The 23,408-nt window shown below is 47.9% G+C and overlaps 1 protein-coding gene across 1 annotated transcript in view; it reads left to right on the top strand.

The window, feature by feature from the left end:
- The first annotated feature begins 5,149 nt into the window (after positions 1–5,149).
- Positions 5,150–23,408, top strand: part of LOC149348249 (uncharacterized) — a 20,866-nt gene continuing 2,607 nt past the window's right edge. Inside the window, exons 1-9 of the mRNA XM_089541709.1 lie at positions 5,150–5,564; positions 7,328–7,642; positions 13,461–13,614; positions 14,940–15,029; positions 16,065–16,309; positions 18,376–18,457; positions 19,009–19,232; positions 20,675–20,887; positions 23,041–23,184. Of these exons, the coding sequence (XP_089397835.1) occupies positions 5,190–5,564; positions 7,328–7,642; positions 13,461–13,614; positions 14,940–15,029; positions 16,065–16,309; positions 18,376–18,457; positions 19,009–19,232; positions 20,675–20,887; positions 23,041–23,184 (1,842 nt within the window). The 5' untranslated portion in view covers positions 5,150–5,189. The remainder of the gene's footprint in view (positions 5,565–7,327; positions 7,643–13,460; positions 13,615–14,939; positions 15,030–16,064; positions 16,310–18,375; positions 18,458–19,008; positions 19,233–20,674; positions 20,888–23,040; positions 23,185–23,408) is intronic.

Below are 23,408 nucleotides of genomic sequence, written 5' to 3'. Positions count from 1 at the left end.
TCACTGAACGCCGTCTCGGCTTGCGTTTTATTTGTGCGTGTTTTGAAACCTATCCGACAGGGAGAATGCCTCGCATCTTCTGGCTGTCTCGTTCGCCCTCTCCGTCAACACTCAGGTAAGAAAATGGCGGCACATTGAGATGTTAGTGGCCAAACTCTCGTTCTGTCATCGCTGCATGAATGGCAGGGTTCTTAAACCGTCAGGTGTTTTGTAACAACACGGTGTAGCAAATAACCAGCCACATTTTAGTGTGGTGTCTGCAGGAACTGATAAATAATAGCATAAATGACAAGCGCGATGGGTGACTTTAACCGACCTTGCTAAGAGTAAGAAATTACCGCAAATGGACAGACTGAGGAATAAGTTTGGCATCACATGTTTCGCTAATTTTTATACGATGAAACTTGTTACATGCGCAAAGCGCCTAGGGTAGAAGCAAGTGTAGACAATAGGAATGCACATCCTGCCACTGTGGTGTCTACCCTTCTATCGTCCTTTGTCTTTTAGCGCTGGCACCATTTCTAATTGTGTCCAAAGCTACAAACTAGCTCGGGTGTGTGCTGTTAGCGCGAAGTTTGCACTCGTGTTCATTTATTTTCTCACAGCGCTTGAACTGACGGGCCTTGCGCTTCTGCCTGATCACCCTGGGATTTGTTTGAGCTTTATGAATCACAGTATGAATGAAATGAAGCGGGCTTCACGATTTATGCGTGAATTGAGGGCGTTTTCTTTATTTGTTCGCAACTGGTGCCTGCCGTTATTGAGAATAGGATGAACTTTCAGCCTGAGAAAAGTTGTCTTATGAATGCTCTAAACATGTAATGAACCAATAAAACATTAGGTAATTATTGGCGCTTGAAATAAGCGTGTGCAGCTATACTTGCATGCTGGGTGCTATCTATTGTGTTGAAGTGGAAACAATAGCGCCCACACCTTCCAGGCGCAGACTGGAGGAAGAAGCAGCTTATTACTGCATGCGTTTTTTGATGATGGTGGGCTTTTTATTCCAGAGCAACTATTCCTGATCGAACTTGTAGTAGGACTATGGTGAAGTGAGAGGAAATCCTCAAGTCAAAAATAAATCTCTGCGAGCAGTCGTTTTACAGGGTAAAATAATTTTTTCAACGCTACAAAGCCGGGGCCGTTTCAGTCCCGTCGTTCATTGATTTCAGTTGTTTGCATTCAGGGCTTTCCATTTAGTTTTTTGTATATTTTTCAGTGACGAACACCACGGTGTTATGTTTCGTAACGGCTTTTCGGGTAGTTGGCATGCTTACAGCACATGCCTAGTGCGCCGAAATACCCACCTCTTTTCTAATTTAGAATAACTTGGACTAATCTAATCAACGCTATCTCAGCAGCTGACATTCTGAGCGCCAGATTCGCACGATTATTTTATAAATTTAGGATTTTAAAACGCTCAAAAGACGATGAAGAAGGCTGACAGAGAACAAACACCTCTCGGATCTGGAGTTTCAATGACAAATTCAATGAAAAATGCACCACCCAAAGCACAAAACAAAAACAATGGTCATTTGCACCCCACGAAAGCAAGTTGTTTGCTTTTCAACATTACGAGCTCGTTTTTACATGCTTCACTGGCCTTATTGATAGTGTAACTTTTAATGGTTTTTCTCCACAGCTTGTCACACATTGTTACCTTTCACAAAGTCGCTTGTACATACTCCTTTTACCTGTAGACACACTGCACATACGTTTGTCTTCCTGGCGCTTCTTGTTCATGAATGTGTACCAAACATATCAGTTATCCAGTTACGAAGTACTGTTCTAACACTGTATCATATCCTTATGTGGGCATAAAGCGTGCGTATTTTTATCTACCTCGCGTTGCTGTAGGCTAACGCGTGTCAGTGACGGTGGTCGTTTGTCCCTACAGCACGCTCAGCAAAATCTCCGAGCAACAGGTTCAGCGTGTCTACGACAGGAAAACTCAGCGCCACTGGAAGGAGATCTTCGCGTCTTTCATCCTCATCGCCAGTTTTGTCACAGTGATCGTTTTCATCATGGGACTCAACCTGAAAATGGTACGGGAGACTATTGCCTACGCGGAAATCCTGCTGAGTTCTTGCAGGAATCTTATGGCCGGGGAGGAATATTTCCCATTAGTCTGCTTTTCACTCTAGTTTTGACGCCACCATTTCTGCACTAGGCTGAGCGAAAGAAGGTCTTACTCTTTTAAAAAGAGGGGGGTTCAGTTTGCATGGGCTCGCAGTTGATACATGACCGTGTACGTAGCATGTAGAAATACGGGGTCTTCTGTCGGTGAAGGACGCCGGCAGTAATGTTTTTCTCGTTTTTTTATTTTTTATTTTTTTTATTCATGAAAATTTAGACCACACAGTGCCTTGGTGCAGAGGGCAAAAGGCGAAGATCAATCCGCCTGACTGGGCCCTAAGCACCACTCGAACACAACAGCAAGGGGCACATATATACACATACATAAACAATATAATGATCACAGTGTAAATGTTTGTGCAACACAACTTCCTAATAGAAACACATTATATTCTTATTAGCAGAGACAACGTCTAAAAAAAATCACAGGAAAGGACAGTGCAAGAGCATAAATAAAAAATATGTATGGAAACTAATAGTATACCTAGAAAAACAAAATAGAGAAAAAAACACAAAACAGAGCAGTGCAAGAGCAGATACAGATCCCACATATATATAGAAACTAACTGTGTACACAAAAAATAAAACAAATGTGCGATCAATAGAAAGGTGTAAGCAGAAAAAAAGAATTATAGTGCATTTTCCTGAAAATAAATTTTCGCCCGCTTACGAAAAGCAAAGAGAGAGGAAGATTTCTCCATAATATCAATTAAGTCGGGATGGGAGATCAAAAGGTTTGGGATTTGCCAGTTTAAAGACTGCCTACCATAGTTTGTTCTGTTTCTTGGTTTCTGTATTTTTGTGTGCCTGAATTCATATCGTGTTTGATCGGTCATGTATTTAGAAAAAAATTGTTGACGATTGGCAATGAGTTCCAAGAATGCCACCTGAGACAGTCGCTCATAATATAATGTTTGTATAGGTAGTATTTGGTTTTTGCTGAAGTAGGAGGATGTGGAGTCATATCTTGATAAATTTTCGATAAAGCGAATAGATTTCTTTTGCAATAAAAAAAGGCTTTCAAGATTTGCTTTTCCAGTGACTCCCCAGATAAGCAAACAATAACGCAACCTTGAATGAACTGCACTGAAATAAAGCTGGCGCCTTAGCCGCAGCGGTAGAAATGGGCGAAGCCTGTTGAGCATTCCAATGCATTGTGCTATGGTACGCTTAATGCGCTGAATATGTGGTGTCCAGAGGAGATTTTCGTGGAATTGTACGCCTAAGAATTTCACTTGCGTAACGCGCTCTAAAGGTCGAGACTGGAAAATTATCGGATTAGCGAGGTGAATTGGTCTGTTGCTAGAAGAGAATACAATATATTTGGTTTATATTTATAATAACTAGCCGAATTCTCACTTAGCAATACCATTTTCTCGTGTAAGTCCACTTCAGTTGTCAACAGCGACATCTCCCTTGCTATCACGACGACCTTCTACATGACCTAGGTAGGTGGCAAGCTCAGGTGTTTCGGTATCAAGTGTGCCCGCGATGACACTTTGGAAAATTGTGTTTTACAACCGATTTCAGTAATAGTCATCTCAGGCTTATTGCACAAACGCTCCTCGTTTTTTCTTCAGTCATCCGGAAAGAAACCATACAAAGGCAGCCGACAGAGAGGCCCATTCGGACTTCCTGAGACGACGACGCTTGACATCGCTGAAAATGGAGAAGAGGTGAGCACTTGTTTATACAAACTATAGTGCCTAGAGTATTCTAGGCACTATAATACAAACATACTAGCCTAACTTGAAATAGGACATCCTGTACGACTTCGACCTTTAGATCACCGCCATGTAAATGCTAGTCATGATATCAACTGAATTCAACTGTGCTTACCAACTGTGCTTACCAACTGTGCTTTATTGAAATATACAGTTGCCGCACAAAACATCCGACGCATGTGCATCTTCAACTACTTCGATGACACTCACACTGATGACAGTTTTCATGATCCTTATCTACCCTCTAGGTAGGCATGTTCCTTGTTCGTTAAACACAGAAATGTGTCACAGAGTTTTATTTATGATTGCTAACATGAAAGGCTTCTAAGCTTTCCCGGTCATATCTGGTCCTTGCCGTACCCAGAATGGTGAGGCGCTGGAATATTAGCACAGTTTTATTACACATTTTGCAGTTGCTGCAGTGAAGTGCCAAACGACAAATGCCCAAAACAAAAACATGCGCAGGGCGAAATATAGCTTTGTTGACATGTGATAACTGATAAAATTGCGCAGCCGCGGTTGGAGAAAGGCAGGTGAAACAGGAGATCAAAGGGAGCAGCAACCTCTCTCTTCCTGCATGCGTACACTGGAGGCTGTTGTCAGTGCTGGTAATGATGATCAGACATTAAGGCGGAAGCCTTTAATGCCTCGTCGTTGTAAGTAGCAGTTGTCGACAGAAATGTCACGCTTTTCAATTGGTCGAAACGGTCGTGACGTCACAGTGCGCGCATTTCAAACGGGGCAATTGTACTTTGGCTAGTAACCATGCAACCAATTGAAGGGATCGTATAGTGATGCTCCAAGTAAGTGGGACTGAGTTAATTGCTTTATTTACCCACAATTAGCCTAATTAACCTTTTTAAGCAGGCCAGATAAATAAATAAAACCGAGTAGGAAATCGGTCGAGTTGGGGAATCGAACCAGGGTCCCCGGAGTGCGAGACGAGCACGCTACCACTGCGCCATGCCAGCTCGATGGTTTGGAATGAACAAAAGCGTGTCTAGTGAATACGGTGTCTTCGTTCACTCCCATCTTCCTCCCTTCGCGTTACGGCGAAGTTCAGGTGTCCACCGAGATATGGGAGGCAGATAATTTCCTTTCCTCAAAAAACAACTTACCGACGAGCAAGGCGTAGAACCGAACGGGCGATGGCGTTCTGTGGACTCCCTGGCAGCGTTGCAAGACGCTGTCGCGTTTAAATCTTAGAGGCGAAGCTTAACACCTTAACAACACATCAGTGACACAAGCAGCAACACCGTGCTTAAGGCTTTCGCCTTACCGCACTTTAGGTCAACAAAGTGCCCCGCTGAATTTTTACGCTCACTAGAAATGTCGGCTCATATGACTCTTTTCTGCCGCTCACCTGCGCCGCAGACCGCGGATGTCACGGAAATGTCCACGGTCGAGGGAGAAGCCGAGACCTTCGAACCGAACGGCGGACCTGGCGAAGAAGAGCCGACACAGCCGCCACCATACCCCGATGATGAGTTTACCGAGGAACCGGAAAATGAGGGGGAGTATCGAGCACCGCGCCTCGGGCAGAACGGCAAGAATGGGGGAAATTGCAGGACTCCCCTGTGCCAGAGCCTCAAGCAGTGGTTCAAGAAGACGGTCGGCAAGCAGGCGGACCCCTGCAAAGAGCGTAACACGTTCATGTGCGACCCGGCGGTCCCGTTCCCTGGATTCAAGTCGCCACTGGCCAAGGTAGGTGATAACGAGGCGCTCCCAGCAGTTTAGTTTGCAACGGCGATATCTTTTAATGCGTAGGCTTTAGAACCCTCTTGTTAGGAAATTCTGCCCCGCTGTCTTTCTGAAGCCTCGGTTGTCAGGTGGCGAAGAGGAGAGTGAAATCCCCTTATCCACTTTCGCAGGAGAGGGAAGGGAGAAATAAGATGAATAGAGGGTGGGAGGCATTAAATGGCAGAAGCGAGAGACTGAAGCCAGGTTACGGCGTGTCAAACGGTGACTGACGTACTGTGTCGCGCCACTGGCTAGCATGGTCTGAAGCTGTCAGCAGCAGCTGTCACACCGTTCTAAGGAAACACTGATTCTAATGCATACCGCCACGCATCAATCACTTTCCTCTGTTTTTTTTTTTTCGAAGCGTAGCTAAGCAGAAAGAAATCTTCGAGACTGGATCATTGTACCGTTACGTAGACTGCAGCTCCTGCTTTCCAAACAGGCGCTGGAGCGCTATCAACGTGGTTATGCAAGAAGACTTCAAAGCGATGACAACATCCATCCCTGCCTAACTTGCTCCATGGGATGTAGCACGGTGCACCCATCTCATCTTCGGGGGGAGAAGGCGCTTTTTTAATCGGAGACGCATTGCAGTGCACAATGGGGCTCTGGTTCCACCGCTGTTACCTTTCCGGATCTCCTTGTCTCTCGCTCTTCCTCATCAATGGTGCATATGATACATCTTTTAGGCAACCCTGCCACGTCCCACCATTCCTGTACTTTGTCTTGTATTCAAGCCTAGCTTCCTTGGACATCACTTATCACTGCGAGTAAGCTGTGGAATATTTTATCTGCCGACTGAGGGAACTGGTGGAATGACCTGATCCGCAGCAAAATTTGGCTTTATATTTTGTCTTGCGCTTTGCGCCAAGTAGTCAAGATTGTCATAAAAAAACCTATCCGGTGCGTTTTTGAATAACTTCAAGAAACCTGCGAGCGTCCCGAGGAAGAATGTGCGGAATTACTATCTCTAGAGTGTATGCTCAAAACTGCGGAAAAAAGCGCATCCATAAACTTCCCATTGAATGCACTTGTATGGAATCTTTTGGCATGTTTGTGTCTGCTGGAAAGCTTGGGAGCGCCCCTTTTCCTAAGGGCCGTTTCATATGCATGAGATTCTCGCCTGCGACGCTGCGAATTCTGTCGGTCTGCGCCTGGGGAGGGCCGTTGGTCTAGCCGCAGACGGCCTGCGACGAAGTTCCGTCCGGTTGGAATTTAGTCGCAGCGTTGGTGTGTTCGCTCTGCGACTGACCAATGGGCAGCGCCGAGACGGCGCGTGACGTGACGTCACGTCACACGCCGTCTCGGCGTGGGGTCACGTGGGAGCTGTTCCCGCGGCGTAAGCAAAACTTTATTCTAATCAAAACATACGAAATATTGTCTTTGCATATAAAAAAACGCTGGTCATAACATCATCAACACATTCCGTGCAGCGTTTCTGTCGCGTTTAATCGTGGGTTGCCTATGCGGACATCCTTGCGTGTCCCTCCGACCGAATTCGCTGGGTACGCGTTGCATGTGAAAGCACTGTGCGAAAATCGCACTGCGGCGTCACCGACTAGGCCGACTATTTTCGTTCTAGACGCAGCATGTGAAACGGCCCTAGCGCTTTTACTGAACTCACGGCCGTTCACGTTTTTTTACAAACCAACAATTTCTGACGTCTTGGACATGCCAGTGGTCACGCTTAGCCGACACAGAATTTTTTTTTTCCTTTGCCCGTGCAGCGCATGGTGACCTATAAACTGGACAGAACCCACGGCACTGCCATGAGACAGCAGGACGGCTCCAACGAAGAAGAGAGCAAGGATCTTTTCGAATCATGCCTTCAATACTCGCGTGAGCCGAACACAGGGGTCGATGACATCCTGGCGTTCTTGTCGCGTCTGAACCTCGACCAGCGCCGCATGGTGGACGATCCGGCAGAGGATCCGCTCGCTCGCATGATGGAGCTGTCTCTCGAGTACGGTGTGGACGCTCCCGTGACTTTCGCTCGGCAGTACGACGTCACGGGGGAAGCCTCGGCACCGTTCGTGGTCAAGGTGGGTTGCGTTCTCGGGAGGAAAATCGCCTTTTCGGACGGTGCAAGTGGTCACTGATTGGCTTTCCGCCTTGCACCTACTTCGGTATGCTTTTAAGACCACCATGCCCATAGAGAGACAGGTTATGATGGCACGTGCTTGCCTGGCTTGTCGGGCGTAAGCTACCACGATTGAGATGTTCTCGGTTGTCTTCTGGTATCTGAAGACACACATACGCACTGAGTGAAACATATTTACTTCCAGATAAGTGTCTTCAGAAAGCCTCTACGAGTTTGCTTGCGTAACAGGTGTACAGCTAGGCTTCTGTGCCAGCAGTTATAGGCATTTGGTGTCACGATCTCATATTTTGTTTATGATTAAGGATAAGATGTTTGTTTAGGATTTTGTTTAACACTAATATTTCAGTATGAATATTCCTCAATGTATCTTACTCTGCGCAGAATATAGTGCCAAGTTGAAAATATGTGTTCTCAAACCGTTACACGAACAGTATCCCGCATCTAGTAAAGCAAACGAAGACGTGCAGTAATGCCGAAAAGCAATGCAATTGACCCACGTTGACTTAATCTCTGCAATAATTGCTTTCACATTTGTCACAATTTGGGCTGCCGTCTAATAAAATTTTAATAGAGCAATAGACTGGCGAGGCTCAAATCTCCCTTCCCAGTTTAGCTCTTTGAAGCCTGTACTGACCAAATGGTTGATACCGCCAGTAACCGCTATATTGTTGGGACTGGGAGTCCGAGCCAGGAAACGGTCGAGGCGACGGTGAGTAAAAGGACGTTTATGTACAGTATGTACAAGGGCTTTTACATGATACAAGGGCCAAGAGCACCACGGGCGAGCACAAAGAAGAAGGGCGGCCCCGGCGGCGAGCGTAGCTCCGGCGTGATGGCTCTTCTGCTGCCCGTCTGCTGCTCGGGTTCAGCGCGGCTCCGCTTTTAAAGCCGCTGGAAACGGTTACGGCAGCCAGCCGTTCAAATCCTCCAATCACTGGCCACCGTTCAAATTAGACCAATGGTCGAGAGCCGGCTAGCGTCTGAGGAGTTCGCACCGACGGAGAGGAGGAGAGGAGGAAGGGTCCGTGTCGGCGCCGCGGTGTCGGGATGAGTCACGCTGCATGTCGCGACTTGTCCGAGAAAGTCTGGGCCTGCTGTGAGCGCCGGCGGGCGCGCAGCGCTGGTTTAGACAGGCCCGCCAGCGAAATGTGGGCTCCGGCACTACAGCACCACCGCCGCCAGACAATGCGCCACGAAGACGAGCTACTTCCGCGTGGCTCGGATGCGGGGCGCGCTCGTACGCCAGGCTCCTCCAAGTTCTCGTCCGGTGTTCAGCCGCAGGTAGCTCCAGGCTCCTTTCCATGAACAGGTCCGGCTCGTCAGGACAGGATCACTGCTCCGCAGCTTTGTCGCCCAGGTGACTGGATCAGCTTCGCTCGGTCCTTCGGAAGAGCTTGCTTCTCAGCATCGGTCGTGGATCGTTCTGCATGTCGCCAAGAACCGACCGACAACAGGCAACACCCAACACGAGCAAGTGCCCTCCGTCACCCGTCAAAACACCAGACTTCAAGTCAAAAAAACTCTGCTGGCTATATTTCTGTCCCCTTTTTGTTGCCTCTTCTACAAGAGACACATGTGGGATACAAGAACTCCAAAGTAATTAACTCAGACAAAGTGTCAAACACATGAAACTCTCGGAATGAAATGAATGCAAAATAAATTCGCTCTCTTGAGATCACTCGGCCAGAAGACACTCAGCTGAGGCCACAAATGAGGATATCAATTTTTCCCCGATCTACGAGCGAACTTAAAACAGCTGTTCGCGAAGAGACAAAATGTAGGTCACGAGGAGGCGAAGCCAGCCTTGCTTAGAACACACGGCTTAGTGCGTCTACGTTCGCGTTTTCCTCGCTTCTAACGGACGGTAAACGACACCCGCTACAGCGGATACTAGTGACTCTGCCTCTTTCGCTGTGCTGCGCTTTTCTCTCTCTCTCTCCACTACCGTGGTAGCTAACGTCTCTGCCTCTTTCGCGGTAGACGCGCTTTTCTTTCTCTCTGTACTTGTCTTTCCAGTTTCTACGGGAGCTACAGTACGAGAGAGATTCGCTTTCATAGACTGGCAACTTGTCCCTTTCTTTGCGCTTCGCGCGCCAGTCGCGCCGTCCCATAGCGAGTGCGCAACGCTTCCGATGGGACCGTTCTTTCTTTCTCACTGTTCGTGGGGGCAAGTCAGACCTTGCACGAGTCTTGACTTTCTCGCGCATCCGTTTGCCTTTCCGCTCGGTGTGTAGTTCGCCTCTACACGGCCTTTTGATTTTACGCCTACTAAGTGGCGTCATTTCGAATCGCGGCTTTCTATCGCGATAAATGTGCTTGGCTGAGCGCTTAGACGATTTCTTGGCAATTTTCTTGCCCCTGTCACTGCGGCCTCGTACAATCTTTCGCTCTTTGAGCCGTACACGCGCTTTCCTTCCGCGCGCGTGCCGTTTTCTATGGGAGCGCGGTTTCTCCCGTGAATGCAGCGGAAAGCGAGAGCCCGCATGAGAGCACGTGCCTTTGCGCGTCTCGCTCTCTCTGTGCTGGCGGCAAGATTCACACCTGTCCCGCTCCTTAATCTTTCGCCTCCCGGGCAGCGCTCTCTTGAATCTCGGTTTGGTGCCTTGGTGCACTTTTGCCCGCGAATGTTTGCCCGATTTCTTTTTGCAGTTTATTCTACTGCCCAGACCTATGTGCCCCGACACACTTATGCGCTTCGCTTTGCGCGATAGTAATGCCTCGCACATTTCTTTAGCTCTGGTTCTGACGCTAGTTTCAGGGCTGACAACGTGACTGACTTTACTGAAGTCATTTTGCCGGCGACGCTGGCGCTTCCGATGGTGGAAACCCGTTTTCGCGCGTTTGCCCTTTCTCTCTTTTCGGCGGCGCCCGTCTTTCTTCTGCCTGCCTTTCATCTTTCGGCGGCACCACTCTTTCTTTTGCCTGCCTTTCATCGTCTTTCGGTGACAGCTCTCTCTCTCGAGCTTGCCTTTACTGTCCTTTCGGCGGCAGCACTGTTTGTCGGTCACCTTGTGGTGATAGCTCACTTTTCGGGACTGGCTGTTACTTTCCTTCCGGTTGCAGCTTTCTTTCGTGAGCTTTCCTTTCACTTTCGCCTGTGAAAGCACATTCTGCTTCCGTCGCCTAAGTTTCTGCTCTCTGACAACGTCGCTTTGATTGTCAGCTGATTCATATGTGCTACCTAGATCAGGCCTGTCTTTGGCGCCTTCACCAAGTTCCTCAAAGCTGCGCTGTTCCTGCTCAGCGTCTCTGAGTGCGCATTCGGCCTCATCTTTCTCGGACGGGTTGACGTCTACCGCCCCTATGTCGTCTGGAACGTTCTGTACTCCACTGTCGTCCAGCCCCTTAGTTTCTTCAGGCGCAGACGAACCAGTGTTTTCTACTGACTTTACTGCTGACACGCAGCTCTCGTCATGCTCCTTACGCGTTTCAGCCAATTTCGGATGAGGGTCGGCTGTGCACTCAGTCGCGGTGTTCCCGCTACTGCAGCTGTTTTCTGGAATGTCGCCGAGCTCAGAGCAGTGCGAAAGGACGGGACTCGTTTCGCATCGCTCGCTGCAAACACTAGCGCACAACTCGGCGTCCGCAAACTCTCCATGCGCCTGCTTCCGTTGATCGTAAGTTTCGGGTTTCTGCATCTCTGCCGAACGCGCTGAACAACACGGTGTGCCGTCCTCATCTACTTCGCTTGCGTCGGCGCAAGTGTTTTCACTAATGTCCAGACGGACGTCCTCTCTGCCCTGTTCGGCAACTTCTCCTGCTTTCGACACGCTAGGAGATTCGCTTTCCGGTAACTCCGCCACAATTTCAATGGGCGAGACCTCTGTAAATGCATCGTCCGATGCTGTGACTACCTTATCCGATGGCATAGAGGTTTTCTCGGTTGGCGAATGCGGGACAATTCCCACTGTTACAGCAGCAGTTACATCTGCCAAGCACGGACTACGTTCCTCTGTGCCGCACTGGCAGCTCTGCTCTACAGCTACGCACTCTACCTCTGTGTCACGATCATCCGACCCTTCAGCATTTTCGAGCCACTCTAAAATGTCGGCTTTAAACTGGTAGGGAAAATCGTAAAACGATAGGGTGCTATACTCTCGCAGGTAACTTTGGCGAAGGTCCAGCGGTGACACGTTATATCTTGTCAGTAAAAAGCTTTTCAGCTCATCGTAGTCCGCCAAGCCGCCATCCAACAGGCGCTTGACAACGTCATACGCTTCGCTGGAAAGCAGGGCTACCAGCTTCTGTGCCCAACCATTCCGCTCAACGCGCTTTCTCTCGCAGACGCGCTCGAAATCTGCCAGATATTTCGCCATATCCTCGGCGATCACGAAGGGCCGTGGCCTGTCTCTCGGCTGCCGACTGTTCGTCTCATGCAGAGCGGACAATGTTCTATATCTATCATATTCGATCTCATGCGCTTCAAGCTCAAGGTCCATCAGTTTCTTAGCGCGAGCATACCGTTTTATCTCAAGCTGCCTCCGTTTTTCTGCCTCTTCGCGCTCAAGCTGCTTCTGTTTTTCTGCTTTTTCGCGCTCAAGCTGCTTCTGTTTTTCAGCCTCTTCGTGCTCAAGCTGTTTCTGTTTTTCTGCCTCCTCGCGCTCACGTTCTGCCTGTGCGCGCTCAAGCTGCTTCTGTTTTTCAGCCTCTTCGTGCTCACGGCGTCTTTCGGCCTCCTCGCGCTCACGGCGTCTTTCGGCCTCCTCGCGCTCACGGCGTTCTGTGATCTCTTCCCAGGCCTCATTGGCTTCCTCAGCCGTTACATTCTCCTTTCGCATGATCTCAAGAATCGCATGCTTTCGTTTTGCGGGGCCCAAATCAATGCCCAACTCTTCACAAATTTCGATGAGTTCCTTCATTTTGAAGTTCTCCATCGCGCACAATAGCCTCTTGTAGTTTGCCCTTTTCTTAGAATTGCCTTGCCGCTCACTACTATAGCGCTACTAGTATGACACGCGCAAGTAATTCTTTCCAAAACGCCTCGTTTACTCCCTCTGCACCAGCTTTCGTTTCAAAGCGCTCCGACTTGGCTCGAAACAGCAAAGCTCTCTCCAGTGCAACGCACAGCCCTACTCTAAACTACAATCACGTGTGCTAGAGCAGTCTGGCGAATTGAGGGGAAAACATCAGGCACTCACCGCGCCGAGGTAGCTGACGCCGGTCGATCCCGCAGCTGCCATCCACTGTTGGGTCTGGGGCATCCCACTGTTGTCACCACTGTTGGGACTGGGAGTCCGAGCCAGGAAACGGTCGAGGCGACGGTGAGTAAAAGGACGTTTATGTACAGTATGTACAAGGGCTTTTACATGATACAAGGGCCAAGAGCACCACGGGCGAGCACAAAGAAGAAGGGCGGCCCCGGCGGCGAGCGTAGCTCCGGCGTGATGGCTCTTCTGCTGCCCGTCTGCTGCTCGGGTTCAGCGCGGCTCCGCTTTTAAAGCCGCTGGAAACGGTTACGGCAGCCAGCCGTTCAAATCCTCCAATCACTGGCCACCGTTCAAATTAGACCAATGGTCGAGAGCCGGCGAGCGTCTGAGGAGTTCGCACCGACGGAGAGCAGGAGAGGAGGAAGGGTCCGTGTCGGCGCCGCGGTGTCGGGATGAGTCACGCTGCATGTCGCGACTTGTCCGAGAAAGTCTGGGCCTGCTGTGAGCGCCGGCGGGCGCGCAGCGCTGGTTTAGACAGGCCCGCCAGCGAAATGTGGGCTCCGGCACTACAATATACAATTGCCGCAAATTACTTCGGCTCATTTATTACAGATCATCCTGAGCCCAGAAGTGAATGACTTCTTCAGCGCATTTCGGTCACTGGAAGAAGAAGAGATTGTAACATTTTACCAGTTCTGCCTCAAGACCTACGCTCAAATGGAGGACAACATGGTAGCGGAGCAGCTCGCCAATGCCGACGACGAACGTGAGTTAATGCTTCTGCACAAACCGATGTTGGCTGACATAAAACCCACCTCACCTCACTACCAATAGCAATGCTATTTTACGAATAACTTTACCACTTTGTCTTCTCGGCAAAGTACTGCAGTACTCTATATTATTATTTATTTATTTACACGTACTACAGTCATGGAGACCAAGCAGGGGGCCAACATTCAAAAAGCAAAAATAATATCAAACACTACGCAAATCCAGCGTTCCGGCAACAAACAAAGGAAACCAAACAGAGTGCAATGATATCTCTAAGTTTACACATAAGGTAAAACACTCTTTTCAAAAGCAGCGGCATCATGAGCCGAAAAGACATTTGCTGGCAGTGAGTTCCATGTTGTGGTTGTTCGGGGAAAAAATGAGTTTTTGAACATATTTGTGCGTGCAAAGTATGGGGTAAGGTTATGATTGTGGCTATTGCGTTTCTGTCGTGCAGAACGGGAAGATATATAGGGAGCAGAGTTAATATTAAATTGACTAGAGGAAAATGAGTACAGACATTTAAGCCTTGCAAGTGCTCTCCTTGTTTCTAAGGTGGATATGTTATTCCTAGACATGATAACGGATGGAGAGATAGAGCTATGGTAAGCGTTAAAAATGGTAAGCGTTATTAAGCCTTAATACCTACTGGCATATTCCAATGCGAGGTAAGGTGTGAAGTTGAAATATTTTTCGCAACTCCAGCTGTTAAAGTAGTTTTCACGAAGCTTGCTCTCCTTCATTCAAGTATTGGCAGTTTCTATGTGTGTTCTAGTTAAGCCTCAGTGATGGCCGTCTGAGAGCTCATCATTGGCTTGCTGCTGCTGTTTATCCTGCATGCGATAAAAGAAAGGAAATAGAATTTGCAGACGAACTGCATGCAGACGCAGTTGTAATCGTCCAGTTAGCTGGGGGTGAATTTCGCTTCTTTCTCTGCTGATTCATAAAAAGCTCTTGAAAAAAAAATATTTCCTTCTGACTTTTGAACAAACTTTTAAACAAAACTTTTCTTTAAAACGGCTTTCGGGGACACCTCTAATCAAGCATCCCTGGCAGAGAGGATTCTATGAGGACAGCCACGTAGCAGGACATTACATGGAGCTGAATTGGGAGCTCTGAATTGAAAGTATTCGCTGTGATTTCCCACTAGCCGACTTTTGCACGACATAGGTAGCTGGATAACCAGGTGACGAGTACTTGTCCTGCAGTGCTGGAAAGAGGGCTTATAATGGCTAAAATGATGACAGTGATTTTAAAGGTGCACTAAAAACACCCACGCACGTTATGATGCGTAACTAACCGTTTTTTATCGTTACGTAGTTTCAGACTTCCTGAACACGACAGAAGGTTTCAGCCAGCCATCACGAATTCACATCTCAAAACTCGCCCAGTCAACAGGAGTTTCAGCAGGTGAGCAAGAAACCGCTGCTCTTAAATAATTGATTGTTTCCTTCCAGAGTATTTGAGAAAATAGTGTCTCGATTTACTTATGTATTTTACCACCTTTTTGATCATTTGGAGATGTGTGGGTTTTTTTGCCATAAGCCAACGCCCAAGTCGATGGCATCCCGCTTTTAATGTTTACATCGTGAGGCGAGCGACACGCCAGAAGAAGCTAACTATTAGGTACGCTGTTGTGATTTTAAACTTTCGGTCTCCAAAAGGTTATTCTGCGAAAGGAAAATGCTTCAAACCCCAAATCCCCTGAAACTTTTACGTATAAGTCGCCTCCAGCATTTTGTGAACTCTAGGATGCCGGTTATCGAAAGTTTGTAAAAGCGGCCTAGTTCACTCGACATCCCACCTGCGTGGCACATGACAAATAACAAAAGACCGTACTTCGTATGAAAAATAAAACATGGCGGCAAGCAGCCACCAACACAAGACATCTTAATTTCTGCATTTCTGCCTCGCACCAGTGTACTACGGCGGGGCGAATGCGGAGCGTGTGCACATATTTGTAATAATGGTATCAAAACGACAAGAAGTTATCATGCTCTCATTATGTGCGTTATAGATGAAAGCCCCACCGGTTGTACATTCTTATAGCACCGTGTTTTGTCCCTCAAAAAACTTAGACTTTCATTGTTTAATGGCTAAATGGTTTCGAAGCAAGTTCAAGCAAGCGCACCGAGATCCCGTTGTTTTCCATTGCTTCCGCCACTCAGCTGCCACAGGCCTGCCAGCATATTGGGGCTGGTTAGGAGTTCTTCAAATTCCCCTTTTCCAATCCCCCTCACGATTGATTATTGAACACTTGAGTGCGATATTTATAAAATAAAAAATATATCTAACGTCATTGCACTGGAACATTCAGAAAGCTTAAAACACTTCCTGTACATCCTTGTTTGCGATGCGTGTTTTCTAAGGTTGTTTATATTGTTTTCCTAATGCAAATCGCATTTTAAGCCTCGCTAGTACACACGGTCGGACCTGATGGTGCAGGTCGGTGGAAAGAGCTCCTGGGCGCGTTCAGCCGTTCCAGTCACGCCGTGAACGAGGAGGTGATTGCGGATGAGCAGGCGCTCACTGTCGTGGAGTACTTATCGCGTCCCCTGAAGAGGCTGGGGATGAGGCGCCTGCTGGCTTGGCACGTGCTGCGCTACGTAATCGGCCCCAAGGCGGACATCATGATGGCAGCGAACCGGACAGGAGATGAGGGGCGCCCCACCAACTACAACGTATTTCAGGTGAGTGCTGTCGCAATGATTTGAACACCTTAATCTGTGGAGCTGCAAGACGCACAGTTTTTGCCTTTACTACTAAGGCGCTGGATTAATTATAGCTGCTGTAGATTGAAGCTCTCTCTGTTGTTCTGCCGGGTTCTTGGACTTCGTATCCATGAATCATCTAATCAGGCCAATGCAAGCCAATGTTTCTACAGCCATAAAAAGTTTGCTATCAACTTACACATTTTGCCAGCGGCATTGTCAATAATCACGCCGGATTACGCGAGAGTCACATCAAGCACATAGTCCACGAATTACCTCTCGGTAAAATCCTCTGTACACATCCACACACTATGTTTCTGACAACAGAGAAAGGTTGCCCTTCATACACTGTACAAGGCTTAACGTTCCCACGCATCCGTCCATCGAGCGCCTATACTCACGGGACTGTTCGTGTCGCTGGGAGACCACATACAGCAACATGGAGAGTGGCAAATTGAGCGTCTTTCTAATACGAAACGGAGACATTAGACACTTCAGCAAGCTGCTCTGAAACCTATCATCTCCCTATCATTACCCCGCGTTCCCTCTCGCAGATGACCCCCGAACGATCCTGTTTACAAAACATGCTATCGCCCATACCAACCTAAGCTGACATTACGCTCGCGTTACCATTATGTTCATTGTATTCGTTCGCTCATCATCTAACAAGAGGTACCAGGAATTCACGTCGGAGTGGCTGCTTATTCACTTGCGGTTATCATCCAGTTACTGACACACATCCTTAGTCCTTGCACCAATCTTCTACAGCGACTCCAGAGACTCTCTCGTAGTCGCTAGTATTCGGGACCTCTCCAAAGCATCTCTAACCTCTCAGAATATACCACATAAACCGATTCAATACAGGCTGCATGCGCCATTCATACCAGTCGGATTTCTGCCCAACTACAGGATGCAAGAAACTCACCAAAATACGTCCGCGCACTGTCACACTGAGGTGTAATACTGGTGACGCTGGAATCCCTGGCGTGAGGTTGTCCATCGCCTCGCGTGAACACTGAGCACCTAAACACCTAAATACGCCTAAATACACTGCTTTCGGCTGCCCGTTCTTTTCTTTACCGCATCCGACACCCTCCCGCATGCCCCGATTGTTCCGAATCTTATGCTAACTTACAACAATGTTTTTTCCTCCTCGTTTTCATTCAGTCACCCCGTTTTATTGCGAAAGCAATACTACGCTCATGAACGGCCTTTAGCGTAGCGGCGGCCGGTAGCCACGTTTGACTTTTAGAATGACCTCTGGCGTCATACCAGGGTGAGAGATAGGCTACCAAGTCTAGTCGTCGCGTAGCGGCGGCCGGTAGCCACACGTGACCTGTAGACGCGGCGCACTGCGTTCCTTGCTTAGACGCGGCGCGCCGCGTTCCTTCCGTTAGAGGCGCTGCGCTCGCTTTCGCAACCTACCAGACTTAACCAAAGCTAAGCCCCCGCCAATTTTTTTCATACCCTTCTCCCCCAACGTGGGAGGTTTTGATAGCGTCGGACGAGCTTAGAGACTAGTGGGCTTTAATGACCCTGAGCCACAACATCCCAGGTGCTTATAATTGCGTCGTAATAAAGGTTTCTCTCTCTCTCTGAAAATCTCGTTGTGTAAAGAACATTTGATTAAGTATCAATATTATGCAGTGTTTGTAGCCCGCGGCCTCGATGCTATCCGGGATATAGGTCCGTTATGGAATCACGTTTTTTTGCGCCCTACCCATCAAGCGTTTATAGTCAAACAAAACTTTCCCCGGAGTGGTCATCTGGCTGTTTGCTAGCTGCAACCAATGAACACAGAAAGCAGGCATCCGCCTCTTCCAGCGAGTCGAAAGGCCCGAGATTTATAAGCTTCATAGCTGCAGCACCGCGCGGCGACACATCGGATATTGCTGATAAAGGCTGTTAATCTTCTGAGGTATGGAGTTCACAGTTCGGCCGAGTTCTCTTGAGAGACCTTCCACGGGTGTTTGTTTTCTGGATTGGACACCTGAGCATCGGTTTGAACACCAGCGTTAATATAGTTTTCAATGACTCGTTTTCAGCCACGACATCCGGAGACGAAGTGCAATGCCATGGTGGCCAGACTGAAGGGAGTACCGTACGCGGCTCTCTCATTGTGGGAAGGTAAGCTGGACATTGGCAATTTTCGTGCACAGATTCTCTTCCTTATTCATTTCGGTGGAGAGTAAAAGGCTCAATTTTCATTAAAATCTTAATTAGGAGAAGGTTACAAGCGCGGGTAGATGAGACGGTTGTGATTCCAAATGCCTTTAGTAAGATAAGCTAACGACGAAAGGTCTCTTAAAACAGTGACCTTTACGTCATTTTTGTAATTAATTCCTTTTTCTAGTTTATCGTTGATATGTAATGAAAAGCTTTGCTTATTCAATGCCTTTTATAGCGTCGAATTCATCGTCGAACAAAAGTACATACGTTGGTGCTGTGGTCACAGTTGTAGCTGCCCCATAGAAGTAGGAAAAAAGCAGTCGTAGACGCGTGGCGCGGGCACTGTTTTAGCTAGTTTTCAAGGAAAAACTATGATAAAAATAGCCTCCCGCGGGATACAAAGGTTGTTATATTGCTAACACGGCAGTGGCCACTAGGTGTCAACGGATATGCGCGATTTCAAAGAAAGCATGTGTGTGCGCGCCCAGGCAATGACGCTGTGTCCACAGCGTCTATCGTGGACGTGACCCGGTTCATAGGAGATTTCCAGGACACCATGGCAGCAGTGTTCAGAAGCCCTCCAGAGAACAGGAGCGACCTCTCTGGGAATGACAACGCCACTGCGCCCGGACCAGCAGTCACCAGCGTGCCTCAGGTGGCACTGTTTCCCAACATGGCAGGAAGCGACGCCGCCTCCGTCAGTGTGTTCGCGGCTCTGGACGGCGGAAATCAGGTGCATGAAGTTTTCTTCCTCTCTTTTTTTGTTCAGTTTTCTTTCAGACCGCACACAATTGCGTTGAAAAGAAGGCATACCCGCGGTCCGGAGTTAAGATGAACTTGCAAGGATGGAAGAGCGGGCTAGTTGGTAGTTCATCTTGGGGGAAAACACAGCGCACTCCTAAGACAAGGACGAAGAAAGACAAGACGATACAGCGCTGTATCGTCTTGTCTTTCTTCGTCCGTGTCTTAGGAGTGCGCTGTGTTTTTCCCCCAAGTTAAAATGAAGAAGCGAAACAGAAGTTAGTAAATTAGCTTCTCCAGAAGCAGCACAGAAATTATTGTATCTGCTGAAAAGGGATGGTCATTCCTACCGCCTACTATCTTAATAATTCAGCGGCTTATATACAGGCGTGGTCCAATTTCCATCTGCGACTTTTATGTGGCTGTTGTTCCTGCTCTTAAATTTTAATGAGGCTAAGTGAAATATAACCATGGGACTTTATGAGCACATCTTAACATACATCAACTACATTGTCGGGAAATAATAAATACTGAGGAAAATTTCAAGTTCTAATATGTAAACGTTTACCCTTAGCTGCAGGGGTGGCACGCGCTCGCGAATGATAGAGGGATGGTGAGAGAAGGTAAGCTGGCCTGGAAACAGATTAGCTGCGGCGTAGAGAAGGTAAATAGACTTGATTGAAAGTTCGTTTGGTAAGGAATCTATAGCTTGAGTGAGATCATCAGCCCAGAACTTCAGTGGGGCGTTTGATTACACGAAATCTGTGGCTTGAGTGGTGTCATCAGTCCAGAACTTCAGTGGCACGTTCGATTACACGAGCTCGATGAATCAGCTCCTCCTTTGCGGCCGTCGTGTAGTCAGCTATATACGTTTTCCATGTCCCGAGTGCGGGGAAGAAATAGGGAATGCAACATTGTACTTCACTTCACTTCACTTCACTTCACTTTACTTTATTACCTTACAGGCCCCCAGGATTGGGGATATTACATAAGGGGTGGGTTACATTGAAAAATCAGATTGAATAAACAAAGAAAAAACGTGAGATACAAATATTATTCGCTGTTAAAAGGTAGCAGCTAAACAGTTCGCAAGTGTTGATGGACAGGTGATTGCGGCGATGCCGTGTGGAAGGCTGTTCCAATCCTTGGCTGAGCGTAGAAAGAATGACGATGTAAATGTAGTTGTACGCGTACATGGCCGGGCTACTTGAAGGGCGACGAAGTGAGCTGAAATAAAATTTGTGAAACAAGCAAATACTAGTAATACGACGCCTACAAGCCAGGGATGTTAAGCCTGCCTCTGCTTTTAGTGCTGATATACTGCGAGAGTGCGATATAGTGTGAGAGTGGGAACTGCGTATTCATTGTGCGTTTTCATTCTAATTACAAAGACGGGATCAGAAAGTAATAAGGTGGCACAAACGCTATATGCAGAGCACCGGGAGGAATCCAGCAGCCTCGACACGCAGTTTTCCCTACCGCTGGCTGCGACACCTTCGCGCATGGTACGCCTTGCCGCCGCTAGTGCAGGCGCTGCTTCCCCGCATGGCAGCCGTGGCCCGTGTGTATAAGCCGGGGGTGTTCTTCCGGCCTCCCTACTACGACGCCGGGGCTCCACCAGAGTACAACTTCGCCACACTGGGCCAGGTACGACCACAATTGCCTCAGCTGCGTAGTCACGACTTAAAGGTCCTATTAACTACCAGGAATCGTATTCAGGAAGTCTGCACGGGAAAGCTATGCAGCTTTCTCAGAAACTTCGCAGTTAAAGAAAAATTCGTCCTGGTCCGGGGTCCGAGCCCGGGACCACCGCTTCACCGGAGCAGTCGCTCTACCAACTAAGCTAACCGGGACGGCAACCTTATGGTAGGGCGAGAGGGAATTGATCCTTAACTCGAAGTGGTAACAGTGTTGACGAAATGTTTAAGGGAATCCCCCAAGGTGGAGTAGATTTGTAATAAGGGAGTAATGACTTATTTACAGAAGTTGATGTCAATGAGTAATTACTCCCGTATTACAAATCTACTCTACCTTGGGGGATTCCCCTAAACATTTGACCAAGTCTGCACTAACTGGATGTCATCGCTTCGCAGTGGTTGTTTTCAGTCCCACAATTCGAAGGGGATGAGTACATTACGACAGCTGGCCCGTATTTCCTCTTTCCCAATCTCGGCTGTTGTACTTATTTTTGCGTCAATTATCTTATTGCCAAAGTGAATGTTACAAAATACTCAGTATAAACGCTTAGCTGTTAGCTGTTGAAACATCAGGCAAACGATGTGCACAGGGACCGCACATCTGGTTCACTTTAAGCCTTTGTTACCGGTCGAAAATTTTCGATGTGCTAAAAAAATAAAATTATTTGAAGCCGAAAAAACGGCACTGTATTATTTAAATGCAACCGAATATTTTACTCAACTGGCAATTAAAGGCAGTGGAGGGGGCATTTTCTCTTTTCGGGAGGAAGAAGGTTTTAGGGGGTTGAACGCCCCAAAGTGACTCAGGCTAAAGACTAGCTCTTTAAACAGTTAACACAGACAGTTAAAAGACTGTTTCTTTGCCATGCTATTCTACGAAGCTGTGTGCCTTAAGTGAATAACACTTACTGAGAACCTTCGCTGAGGCATATCGCTTTTTCTTGCCACTCGAAAGGCGATTTTTTTTTTATTCAGTGACAACGGAATCAGTAACGGACCTAGTTTGCCTGAGATGCGAGTCACAGCTATAGGTGACCACAAAGCTCGGTTGTATAACATAAGTAGACAAAATACACATCCTCCAACTCTCTCTGGCCTTAGAGAGAGTGCACTGAGAGTTTTTCTCTTTGCTGAAGGAAGCATTTCACCCTTTAGGCTATTCGGAAGGAACGAGGTGTTAGAGGGAGCACAGTACTCAGTATACTGAATCTCATAGTCTGCCAGATCTTGCGTACCACACGGGTCGTACCGGTTTTCCTTTGAGAATTATTTGCATTTATGAAATGCAAAGCATATTCCATTACTGCAATATGACTAGTAGCGCAACAACACAAGAGGCCAGCAAACGAGTAGATACATACAGCAGTAAGAACCAACAAGCCGAAATTTCAACGTTACTCCAGCAATGGATTCGAGCATACTCCTAAAGCCGCAGGCTAAGATGAGGGAAACTCTTCATTTTTCACTGTTTTATGCTTCAGAGGTTCTCTGTCCCGAAGTATTGTTCGCTTCGCATAATGTGCGAAATTGCTTTGGACCATTGTCGGCTCGAGTTAATCTTTACTGCGGGGTATCTCTTGCCGAGCGACACTATAGTCGGATACAACTTAAGGACGAAGCGGCCTTTTCCCGTCAGAGGATCCCTTTCCAGCCAATGGCGTCAGCCGATTCTCATGACCCTGCCAGTGTGACAAAGCAGGGAGTGGTCAATAAAAGGAGATAGCCCCCTCCCTCCATAGTCGGGGATAGACCCCTCTCTCCATTGTGGCACCGCTCCCTGCATTGTCACCCTAGCAGGGTCATGAGAATTGGCCGATGCCATTCGCTGGCAGGGGGATCCTTGGAAAGGGGAAAAGCCACTTCGTTGTTAAGTTGTATCCGACTACAGATATTATAGCTTGTTGGCAAAGTGACGGTGACGTTCAGCTGCACAACCCGAGGTCCTGTTATCGACTCCCCATAGCGCCATCGTCTGCCTTAGCCTAGAGCACAGATGACGTTGGCAACTTCCCCACCCCTCTCTCTTTCCCTACTTGCACTCACACACACCCACAACTTCATCATTGTTATTCAGATTAATTGCGTAATGTTCCTGGGACACAGGTTGTCAGCAAAGCCATGGCGCACGAGCTGGCGGAGCGGCGGCAAAATGATCCTGCCATGGACAAACGCTGGCGGGGATTCTGGGAAGGAGTGGACACCCTGGACAGCCAGAGCGTCTATTGTTTGAAAGCCGGCTTTACTAAGGTGGGATTTGCTTCATGGTTGAGGTAGTCTCACGCAGAACCTAACATAATGTTGTTTAGTTCGCGCTATACCTGCTTTTGCGTCGCTTAGACAGGATCGAACAATGCTTTTAAGCCACTCGCTGGTTCGCGCTAAACTTTCGTACAGAGGTGACATTCGGCAGAAAGTTTTGCTTTATAGTATATCTGGATCATTCGCTCACATTAAGTGGTCAGGATTAATGG

This window comes from Amblyomma mixtum, chromosome 4, assembly GCF_055824585.1.
Source record: "Amblyomma mixtum isolate Tamu chromosome 4, ASM5582458v1, whole genome shotgun sequence".
NCBI classification, from domain to species: domain Eukaryota; kingdom Metazoa; phylum Arthropoda; class Arachnida; order Ixodida; family Ixodidae; genus Amblyomma; species Amblyomma mixtum.
This window is presented reverse-complemented; position numbering and strand designations above follow the sequence as displayed.